This window comes from Oncorhynchus nerka, linkage group LG21, assembly GCF_034236695.1.
Source record: "Oncorhynchus nerka isolate Pitt River linkage group LG21, Oner_Uvic_2.0, whole genome shotgun sequence".
NCBI classification, from domain to species: domain Eukaryota; kingdom Metazoa; phylum Chordata; class Actinopteri; order Salmoniformes; family Salmonidae; genus Oncorhynchus; species Oncorhynchus nerka.
In genome coordinates, this window is record NC_088416.1 from 19,546,770 (window position 1) to 19,558,463 (window position 11,694).

The following is an 11,694-nucleotide window of genomic DNA, read 5'->3' on the forward strand; positions in this document are numbered from 1 at the left end:
TGTCCATGTGGGAAAGGGCAGTGTGGAGTGCAATAGAGACTGCCTCATCTGTGGATCTGTTGGGGCGGTATGAAAATTGGAGTGGGTTCTGGGATAATGGTGTTGATGTGAGCCATGACCAGCCTTTCAGCAACAATAGGCACGATTGTCAAATAAATAAATATGTAAATAAATATATAACCTTGAAAGACAAATAAATACATGTCTTATATTGCAGTTTGACATGGCACATTACATAATTGTAGAATGGTAGACTATCAGAATCAAGTACAGTATATAAATCAGTTCTGCAAGTTCAAATTCATGTTCTGTTGGACCACAGAAGGCTGTCAGAGTGGTGTATCAGAATGAATTCTAGGGTGTACAGGAGTTCTTTTCGAACCACTTCCCAGGCGCAGTAAGTGAAATTCTGTGAAAATAAAAATGTACTGTTAAGGAAATGTAGTTTTTTTTTGACAGAGATAGTATCTAAACATTTTTTTCCATTATAGTGTATTTGCTTGTACCCTACTTTTTCTTTTAGGACAGCCGCGATGTTCCTAAAGTGTGTATTCAGCATCTTTGCCCTGATTAGATAATCACGTGTATCCACACTCCCCATCATCTGACACAAGAAGAAAATAATTCAAACATCACTCTACCACTCTTAAACAGTTAAGCTATCTGTATTGGCATAGGTAGGTACTCACACACTCGCTCTCTTCAATCTGACGGTAGATAATGTTCTGAAAATACTCCAACTTCTGTTGGTCCCACATTGTCGGCAGTTCGTCAGTTCCAAACAATGTGTTGATGTTCTTCAATGTTTCATAAATAGCCTTAGCACCACTGCTGCTCAACTGAAACGGACAACAATAATTTCAAATAACATAAATGGCATCGTAAAGTTGCCTGTCTACTTTCTAATCCTAACGGTTGCAAATACTCTTTCATGCTGTAAAGGACACTTGGATATGCGCCCATGCGCTTACCTGTGGCTCGCGGGAGGATGCGAAAGCAGTGGCTGGGAATGCCATGAAGACATTATCCTGCAGGCACTCCAGTGGAAAATGACCCCCCTGAAAGAAAGAGAAAACACATTTTTCACGTTGAGCTATTCAGTTAAACATAGTTGGATAATACATCTCAAGTCAAAAGTCATTTATAAAAACTACCATGTCTCTCAGTAGGTTGTAGGTTGTTCCCACAAGATGTCGTTGTAGCTGGCAAGGCATGGGCATCGAGAAAACTTGCGCGAGGCAGAGGAAGGCGCTCATCCAAGTGATAGTCTGATGTGCCATTCTTAGGGTAGTTAGACGATCTGCAGCAGATGGTCATTGTTAGTTGAATATAATCCTGAAAATGATTCATTCGTTGAAACCTGAAGCAATGATCAAATGATATACTGACTCACCTGTTGCCAGAATAGTACACATTTCAGAATGTCGTTTGTCTTCTGATAGAGTCATAATTTTGTTTTTTGTGTTCTGAGCCCATATCTGCGGCTTCATTTAAATTGTAAGAATTTAAAGGATGTACAAATAGTGAAAGGGGTTTTCACTAAGTTTAAGTAAAAAAAATGAATGAATTTGGGAACGTTTGGCCTAGTCAAAACCGCAAATAGGCCTACCGGATTTCCCTTTCGCATCCTCCACTTTATTTATTTTATTTTATTTCACATTTATTTAACCAGGTAGGCCAGTTGAGAGCAAGTTCTCATTCACAACTACGACCTGGCCAAGATAAAGCAAAGCAGTGCGACAAAAACAACAACACAGAGTTACACATAAACAAACGTACAGTCAATAACACAATAGAACAATCTATGTACAGTGTGTGCAAATGTAGTAAGATTAAGGGAGGTAAGGCAATACATAGGCCATAGAGGCGAAATAATTACAATTTAGCGTTAAGACTTCTCTCTCATCATGTGCCTAATATGTACTCAGTAGGCTAGGTCTAAACAATGTCACTCATCAGCCTTGCGAAGGCTCAAACATTGCTAAAACAGAGAGAGGGTGAGAGGGATGGAGGGAGAGAGAGAGAAAGAGAGAATATCCACACAGTAGACCTCTATATGTCGTTAATCATCGGAATAATATCGGCAAACTAGAACCAAATCTCTGCGTTAACATGAACATGTTTTTATATATTTTTTGTCGTTACTTATCTAAATAGACCAGTTGGCCAGTGTGTTGCGATAACCTTATCGTAGATTTATCAGAAAATTACGTAAAACATTTAAAACGTTCTAATAGGCCTACTACAACATGCAATCCTCCTGGACGTGCTACACCGTAAAAAAAAAACATCCTGTTAATATACGGTAAAAGTCTGGCAGCATGGGTGCCGGAAATAGACTGTAAAACTACAGACTAAAAATTAACATATATAATCTGTATAAAAACGGTGATTTACTTTCCATCAAATAAAGTTTATTGCTGCAGTTTTACGACATGAACTCCTATTTTTTTACATTGAGTCCTCTTTTCTTTTGCTGGTATTGGTTGTGAAAATAAATAATTGGCCGGCTAAAAAGCATAAAGAACTCCTTAATTGTTGGCAAAATATAGCTAGAACACAGATTATGATCATAATTTTTGACAAAAAAAACTACTCTCAATCGAACTGTTATCAGTTGTGAAAATAGAGAATTAGACAGCTTAAACCCAGAAATTACTCCTGAACAAAATATAGCTAGAACACAGATATTTGTCACAATATTACAAAAAACTACTCTCAATATAACTGGTATAAATTGTGAAAACAGAGAATTGGTCGTCTAAATGAATTAAATTATTCCTTAATTGATGCCAAAGTTACACAAAAATACAGATAATTGTCATAATATTACAACCACCTACTCTTGATCTAACTGGCATCAGTTGTGAAACTAGATAATTGTTCATCGAAAAAAACAGATATTACTCCTTAATTGATGCCAAAGTTACACAAAAATACAGACATTTGTCATAATATTACAAAAAACTACTCTCAATTCAACTGGTATCATTTGTGAAAATAGAGAATTGGTCAGATAAAAAACAGACACAACTACTTAATTGATGACAAAATAAAGCTAGAAAACAGAAAACTATCATAATATTACAAAAATTTACTCTCAATGTAACTATTATTGGTTGTGAAAATAAAGATTTTTCCAGCAAAAAAATCTAAATAACAGACATTACCTAGGGATTTCCTTATATTTTTACAAGATTTATTACGTATATTAAGTTATTCAATACACGTTCAAACCTTAACCTGTGCGTGCAGTTGCATGGCAGAGAGGTAAAGGGGTAGAAAAGGAGGGATGGGAGAGGTGTGTTAAGAAGAGGGGTATCAGGTCAACTCAGTGTACAATCTAGAGGCGAAAGAAACGTACACCTATTTAGGCGAGGTGCTGGCTAGCGGAGTAGAACGCTTGAAAAATTAAAAGAGAGCCGCACACTCTAGGAGCTCAGATGCAATAATTGAATAACCTGATAACCAACGTTTCGACAGACAAGCTGTCTTCATCAGGTTGTAATGACAAACACTGCGGGGTGACTAGCTTATATAGTGTCAAAGGACACACACAGGTGCCTATAATCATGACCGGGTGTGGCCTGATATCGTTGGTTAATTCTCATATATTAAAAAAGCATACAAAAAACAGAAATGGATAGCATACGATCATAGATACCATTTGGCTACATAAGCCTACAAACATTTACAATAGGCGAAATCACAATAATCACAAGAATGGCTTCAGATCAAAGTCTACGTTGAGACCGAAGGGAGCAAGGGTCTTTAAGGTAGTTTTTTTAAAGAAACATCCTTTTAAGGGAATACTTTAGCTCCCCCAATCGTGATATTTCTACTGAAAATGTAGGTTGCTCACCTGCACATACTTCGACTCCATTAAGAAGTAAGTTATTTTATTACTCCAGCCAATCGCAATCACTCTATTGAGACATAATAGACTCGTTGAAAAACTATCTTGTTCATTTCCTTAAGAACAAACATATCTTTCCATAATTTACCTAAGGATGAAAAACAACCTTTGCTTGATTTACAATCAGAAACGTCAGTCCTTAAAGGACACCAGCAGTATGATCTCTATTGTTGAATCTCTTGATCCTCCCTGAGAATACTTTGTTAGTTGCTTTTGATGTTGAGTCGTTACACACAAATATTCCACACGAGGTCGGTATTGAAGCGATGGAACATTTTCTTCGGCAACGTGACCCTAATGAACTACCTTCCAGTGCATCCATGAAATAGTACTCACACACAACTACTTCATGTTTCTAAATGATTTCTTTATTCAGACGAAGGGTACTGCTATGGGATCCACCATGGCTCCCAACTATGCTCATTTGTATGTGGGTTACATGGAGAAACAGTCCATTTTCAATCCTCTCAAAAATGTTTTCTAGCGTAACATTATTATTTGGAAACGGTATATTGATGATATTTTTGTTCTATGGAGGGGTGATGCAAAACAGCTCCAGGCATTCCATGCTTTTCTTAACTCCTGTTCTGAGCATCTGAGATTTACTATGCAATCTGATACACATCAAATCAGTTTCCTTGATCTTCTGACCTTGTGTGAAGATAATCTTTTATACACTGATCTTTACAGGAAACCTACTGATCGTAACAGTTTGTTGAGGGCTGACAGTTGTCACCCACTTCCCTTGAAAAAAAACAACAATCAGATTTCAACAGAAATATGGCTGAGACGCAAAGCAGATTCAAGGAGAGGGGGTACAAAAATGGACAGATTAATACTGCCATTGAGAAAATTCTAAACAAAACGAGACATGACCTTTTTCAAGGTCAAGTCTCGCAAAAAGACTCATTCTTGCGTTCTAACTACCCATTATTCAAAGTGCTCTGAACAATCGTTCATAAACATTGGCACATTCAAAGATCCGATGATAGTAATGTGTTTTAGGACCCTCCCTTGGTCGTATTCTCGCGGGGCAGAAATCTCAGCGATCAATATCTAAACTCTGATTTACCACCCCAAGATATCCCTGCACAACGTCTATTTGCTCCCCTACTGGATGGAAACTACAAGTGCAATGGCTGTGCTCAATGCAACGGCACTTATAAATGTAGATCCTTTAAAACACCCCCAAACAGGGAAACAGATCCCAATCAAAAGGAGTCATCACGGGCTCCACTTAGACAGTTATTTATCTTATAACTTGTCCTTGTGGTAAAAATGATCTGGGTAAAACAAAGTGCGAATTAAAAGTACGTATCTCGGAGCACCATTAGGTGCAAAAACTAGACACCCAGTTGCGGCCCACTTGTTGGAAGAAAACCACTCGATTTCGTCTCTACGTTATATTGGCATCGAACATGTCACCCTCCCTATGAGAGGGGGTGACCTCGACAAATGATTGTTAAAACGAGAGGCTGCCTGGATCTTTAATTTAACATCAAAATCATTGCACTGAGTTGTAGGCACAAAATATAACCCTTTATTAAGCAAGGAGACATGGGCAGGGCTCAATATCTTGCTTGATAAATTAAAGACACTGGGTTCTGGGACCGTGTGAACGGTCCCCTCTGCCTCTGGTAGTCGTTTCTTCTTACCCCGCCTGGTGCGGCATCTCGTCTGTGCGCGTGCCCGCGGACACCTGGTTAGTACATTATTATTAGGTCAAAAGGTTATTATTAAATTATTATTAGATATTATGTTATGAAAGTATTGCATCTGAACTCCTGGAGCGTGCGGCTCTCATTGAATTTTTCAAAGCTTGAAAGTTACCGTGTCAAACAGGAAATTCAATTAAAGCTTGAAAGTTACCGTGTCAAACAGGAAATTCAATTAAAGCATTTTTTTAACAACAAAATATCAGTATTTTGATAGTTATTATTCTGTCGTCCTAACCCATAACTACAGTTGAAGTCAGAAGTTTACATACAGTTTAGCCAAACTCAGTTTTTCACAATACCTGATATTTAATCTGAGTAAAACTTCCCTGTCATAGGTCAGTTAAGAACACCACTTTTTTTAAAGAATGTGAAATGTCAGAATAATAGTAGATAATTATTTATTTTAGCTTTTATTTCTTTCATCACATTCCCAGTGGGTCAGAAGTTTACATAAACTCAATTAGTATTTGGAAGCATTGCCTGGGTCAAATGTTTCAGGTAGCCTTCCACAAGCTTCCCACAATAAGTTGGGTGAATTTTGGCCCATTCCTCTCGACAGAGCTGGTGTAACTGAGTCAGGTTTGTCTTGAGATGTTGTTTCAACATATCCACATAATTTTCCTTCCTCATGATAACATCTATTTTGTGAAGTGCACCAGTCCCTCCTGCAGCAATGCACCCCCACAACATGATGCTGCCACCCCCGTGCTTCACGGTTGGGATGGTGTTCTTTGGCTTGCAAGTCTCCCACTTTTTACGGCGGTTTTGGAGCAGTGGCTTCTTCTTTGCTGAGCGTCCTTTCAGGTTATGTCGAAATAGGGCTCGTTATAATGTGGATATAGATACTTTTGTACTTGTTTCCTCCAGCATCTTCACAAGGTCCTTTGCTGTTGTTCTGGTATTGATTTGCACCTTTCCCAACAAAGTATGTTCATCTCTAGGAGACAGAACATGTCTCCTTCCTGAGCGGTATGACGGTTGCATCGTCCCATGGTTTTTATACTTGCGTACTATTGTTTGTACAGATTAAAGTTTTATCCGAGTTCTTGGCTGATTTCTTTTGATTTTCGCATGATGGCCTTGAAATACATCCACAGGTACACCTCCTATTGACTCAAACTTTGTCAATTAGCCTATCAGAAGCTTCTAAAGCCATGACATCATTTTCTGGAATTTTCCATGCTTTTTAAAGGCACAGCCAGCTTAGTGTATGTAAACTTCTGAGCCACTGGAATTGTGATATAGTTAATTATAAGTGAAAAACATGTGTCTGTAAACAATTGTTGAAAAAATGACTTGTGTCATGCACAAAGTAGATGTCTTAACCGACTTGCCAAAACTATATGTTTGTTAACAAGAAATTTGTGGAGTGGTTAAAAAATGAATTGTAATGACTCCAACTTAAGTGTATGTAAACTTCCGACTTCAACCGTATATGGTGGGGGGTGGGGGGGGGTGGTATTGGCCAAGGTATGTCACTCCTAATGCTAAAATATTTATTGAACTCAAACTTTACATATACTATGTCAAACATTCACTTAAAAGCAAATTGCAACATGCTAATGTAAAAACATTCAGTTCTAAGATTTTGGTCAAGTGTTTCTTATCATCTGCCTGTTTCTTGACTGCAGGCTGCAGTCGGTGGATTTAAGTGCCTGTATGTGTACGTGCGCAAGGCTACTCCCTCCATTCATATTCTGCATTGTTTGAGATCAGAGAAATAACTTTTGGATTGATTGCATGCTGATTTCTTGAACTCTTCTCCACTTTGGACCCCTTATCTTGGTTGATCTTGAATAGGCACCTGCGGTGGATGAAATCACATAAATAATGTCATTCTATACTTGTGTGGCCGCCATTCTTAATCACTAGCAGCGGTCCTCTACCCCTTCAGATACAATCATTTGATTTGTTGACTAACAAAAATGAATCTGTAAAAATCAATTTATTGAATATAAAGGGGCTACATGTAGGATGTTTGCAATGTGATATTAGAACATGTCTATGATACAGTTAAAGTAACAGAGGAACGATAATGTTTCACAATGTATTTTCACCAGAAAGTATATTGGGTGCATAGAAAGTGTATCCTGAAATATTACATTTCTATTTGCCAAAAAGGGACTGGTGTGGTTCTGTTTTGAAATTGAAAGTTGTAGTTAACAGTAAGGCATCATAGATGACAACACCAGACTAAAGTTAGTTATAATGTGTTAGAAAATAATGTCTATTGCAATAGGTGCGCAATGTAATGTTACTTGCCACTTTCCCAAGTGCTACAAAATACAAAAAAAATCAAAAAAAGTCAGTCACTTCAAATGAAATTGTAGTGGGTAATAAGGGATGAATTCATACCTCTGTAGGAACTCCAATGTTGCTGCCAGGCCAGACGCGTAATTTATGTTAAAGCATTAATACAAACATCATTACCAGGGCATCGTTGCAGGTAGGAATGCCATTTAGGACGATCTGGTCCACAGAAACGGTGGAGTTTTCAGCAGTCAGAGGAGAACTCCTTATGGTAATAACAGGCAAGGGGTGAAAGGTTTTACCACTGTATGTCTTCCATTCAAACTCTTCCTCTCTTTTACCCATCTCTCTCATTACCTCCTGCAACCTCACCTTCCTCCTCCTCTTTTATTCCTGCTCTATCCTTCTCCCTCAAACTCCCGTTCTATCTCCCTCTCACACACCCACACAGATCTGACACATTGTTACCCAAGCGGAAAAAAAGCTGTGTACATGTATTATTTTGGAACAACTTAAGTTGTACATTAGAACACTATATAGGACTAAAATCATATTTAAATGATATTTCAATAATAATAAGTGGTGATGGGGAAAAATATTTAAAAAACAAGCTCTGATGCAGTTCAGTTTTCAAAGAGCTACCAATTAAATCCAGTAAACCAGAAGCTTGTTGTCAAAGTTACAACACCACGTGCCTAATGACGTTCAAAGCTTCTGACATCACGCTACAACCTGACAGGAGTCGGACTCCTCTCTTCCTATTCGTCAGTATAGCTTCTGTTAAGTCTCCTTTTTGTTCCTTAGAGTGCATATTGGTTTACTGTTTATTTTAGTTCCCTTAATGGTCAGAAAGATAAGTTGACTTGTTTGTTTGGAAATTAAAACGCCTTGTTTATTTCATTTAAAACACTTGAAATTGCCCTTAGTTCTTTTTGTCTCGTTCCTGTCTCACTTGTCCGGCTTTATTGTTATGCAGGACCGGTCACAATACTTTAAATACAGGATTACAAATAGCATTTTGGTACACTTAAAATAAGCTATTAGTTTAAATTAGGAATATATTTTATGCATATTAAAATGCTATTTCCAAATCCTGAATTCTATGTATACGAAAGTATAAAAAATTTGTAGTTTTATTTTTAACACACTTACATATAACGATTACTTTTAATACTATTCAGTGTGCTAAAATAAAACTTATGTGGTTCCAAAATAATACACTTTAGGAAAACCACTGATTTCGCTTGGGTAGGTAAAGTGAAAATGCAGAAAATGTCTTACCACAAACAATGATGCTTGGCAGCTTTGTACATTCACTTTCCATTGGAAGGCAAGTTTCATCTACGTTGAGGAACATCTTGTTCTCTTCTTCATTGAAGAAGTCAAGTAACAGCAAAACAGACCCAGGTAGGTTGGCTTCTGGCTTCTCTTTGACAGTTTCTATATCTGACAGTGTCTTGGCAATCTTGCTCCTCCACTCACGAGGGATTCTCACACATTTGTTCGCCATGGCTTTTTCATGCTCTTCATTGAGATCAACACCAGTAAGTTCTCTAAAGTGAGTCTTGATGCCGGTGGTCTTGGACATTCTCTGGCAATGTCACAGGTCTCCATACCACAAATTATGTCTTTCCTCTGGGAGTAGAAGGTAGCTGCCATTTTCTTTTCAATACTCTTGTTGTCTTTGCTTCTGTTTTTGTACATCTTCTTCAGTTCTTCTTGTGTATGTTTCCGTGTTTCTCTAGTTTCATTGGCTGGTAGCCGTCCTGGTCGCCAGTTGATACGGCCGTAAGAATCCAGGCATATGCTCTTGGATTGTGGATCCTCAGACTCACTTGACTGTCTTCTTAGGGAAAGGGGGGTGTACCCTCGCTTCAAGTTATCAACTCGGCTCTGCAGCTGCTTAGTGAGGGAGACGTGTCCACTACCAACAATTTCACCTCCGATAACATCTTGGAATGCCTTAGGATAAGTCAGCACCATCTTTCTGGCTACTTCACTCAAATGCTTCTTTCCTGGCATTGGACAAACAGTTAGTATTTCATCTACAATCAGGCGAACAACTTCACATCTCTCCATTCCAGTTGGGCGCTCCTTGTTCTCCAGCTTTATTGTAACCTCAGATGGCATTAGATTCCACGGAATTACAAAACTGAAGTACCAGTTATTGTCCAGTGCTGCCCATCTACTGGGGCATGCGCTTGAACTTGAGCCTGTGCTTTCAGTGTTGTATCTACCACCTGTGAAAGTGCACAATAAATACATTTGGGGTTCTCTTGACTCCACATTTTACGTCCTGACACCACATACATCATCATCATTGATCATTGAGTTTCTAATCCAAACTTACCTCCCATTGTAACATATACATCCTGCTATCAATTATGTGCTTGTTAAATAATATGATTATTATGACGTAAAACATTCGATAAAGCCGTAAAACTACATTTGACACGATGAATAGGAGAGCTACACTAGGCTTAATCAGAGTCTGAGAAACTGAGCATAGATGAGACCGTTCTAATGTCTGTGTAGATTGAAATCATTGGTAGTATAACTCGAAAAGCTTTCCAAAAGTCATGATTTGAACAATTTGAATTAGACAAATATTACCTGACTTTGACACCCAAATATTTTATTGTAAATCATATCGTCATACATAGAGCCCATTTAAGTTTTGGATGTATATGCACTTTTTAAACAGTAAATGTATAGCCCTTTAGCAGTTTGTTATGTACATATGGATAGCAAAGGAACAATCCTCACTGCGGGGTGTTTGGGGGCTACCGGACACACTTCTGGGTGTTGGATCATTCCTTTCAGTACAATCCTTTTCACCTTGGATAGAAATAAGAGGTTGGGAATCAGGCTGTGTATCATTTTCTCATTTTCTCACCATGCTTAACATGGTCAGCTTCCTTGTTTCTACTGGCTTCAGGACATGAAGACTTGCCTCCTGAACATCATGTCTTCCAGCTCTTCCACACCCGGATGTCTTAAGAGAATCAAGCACTGACTGATGTCCACTTGAGTTTGGCAGCACAGATCATGTAAATTATACAAGAGCACTGTCTTGATCATCCATGTCTACTAAAGAAAAAAAGCTAAAACTAACGTTCAATACAAATTGTATTCACATGGTCTCTATTGTATTTTTGTCCAAACTCGTATTATTTGAACTGTCACTTCTACCACTTGATTTCCTATTCAGCATCCGCTATGCTATGTTTCAGTGAAATGACTAGTTCTGTAGAAAGCATACGCAGGTAATGGGTAGTAATCCAAACATAGTTCTGCATTAAGACACATCATGCCCTCAATAGCACTTTGAACTTCACACTGTCCAAATTCTGGTGAATAAGATGAGCTATGACGTGTAGCAAGAAAGTAGACACGCTTGTTCTCCTTTATCAACAGAAGCTCTATCTGCCCGAATTCTGATGACACACCATAGTACAAAGACATAGAAAGAGGCCCTATCTGTAAAAGCTGCCCTTCAAATGTATCTCAGTGGACATCACAATATCCGGTCCCCTAAGCAAGCTTGCCTCAACTGTATTGCGTACAGGAAGGAACATTTTACTTGCAAAGCAGGAGCAAAGAAGGAACTTGAGTTCAGATAGGTTTGCAGAAATTAGTGATTATTGGCAAGCGTTTGACAAACATTTTAGAAATGTTGTACTCTCCGAACAAATCTTTTGAAATATGAGTGTTTACTTTCAAAACAAATTGTCCACAGCCTTATAAGTGGGACAAACTTTAGTATCAAAGCAGGAGATAGTGGATCAGATCGTGGTGCTTTGGTTTCAG

The 11,694-nt window shown here is 38.3% G+C and overlaps 1 protein-coding gene across 1 annotated transcript; it reads right to left on the bottom strand.

The window, feature by feature from the left end:
* Nucleotides 1-293: 293 nt before the first annotated feature.
* Nucleotides 294-1,280, bottom strand: LOC115103589 (interferon beta-like). Its single transcript, XM_029624429.2, has 5 exons — nt 1,155-1,280; nt 972-1,058; nt 690-839; nt 512-604; nt 294-409 (listed from the first exon to the last, which is right to left on the bottom strand). The coding sequence occupies exons 1-5, from the start codon at nt 1,278-1,280 to the stop codon at nt 302-304; spliced, it is 564 nt and encodes a 187-aa protein (XP_029480289.1). The 3' UTR covers nt 294-301.
* Nucleotides 1,281-11,694: the final 10,414 nt, after the last annotated feature.

What these genes read in the sequence shown, in the direction of transcription:
- LOC115103589 (XM_029624429.2), bottom strand. Translation starts at nt 1,280, where the DNA reads ATGGCACATCAGACTATCACTTGGATGAGCGCCTTCCTCTGCCTCGCG. An exon ending in ACAACCTACTGAGAGACATG is followed by an intron (nt 1,059 to 1,154) that starts GTAGTTTTTATA and finishes TCTTTCTTTCAG; the next exon opens with GGGGGTCATTTTCCACTGGA. An exon ending in CATCCTCCCGCGAGCCACAG is followed by an intron (nt 840 to 971) that starts GTAAGCGCATGG and finishes TGTCCGTTTCAG; the next exon opens with TTGAGCAGCAGTGGTGCTAA.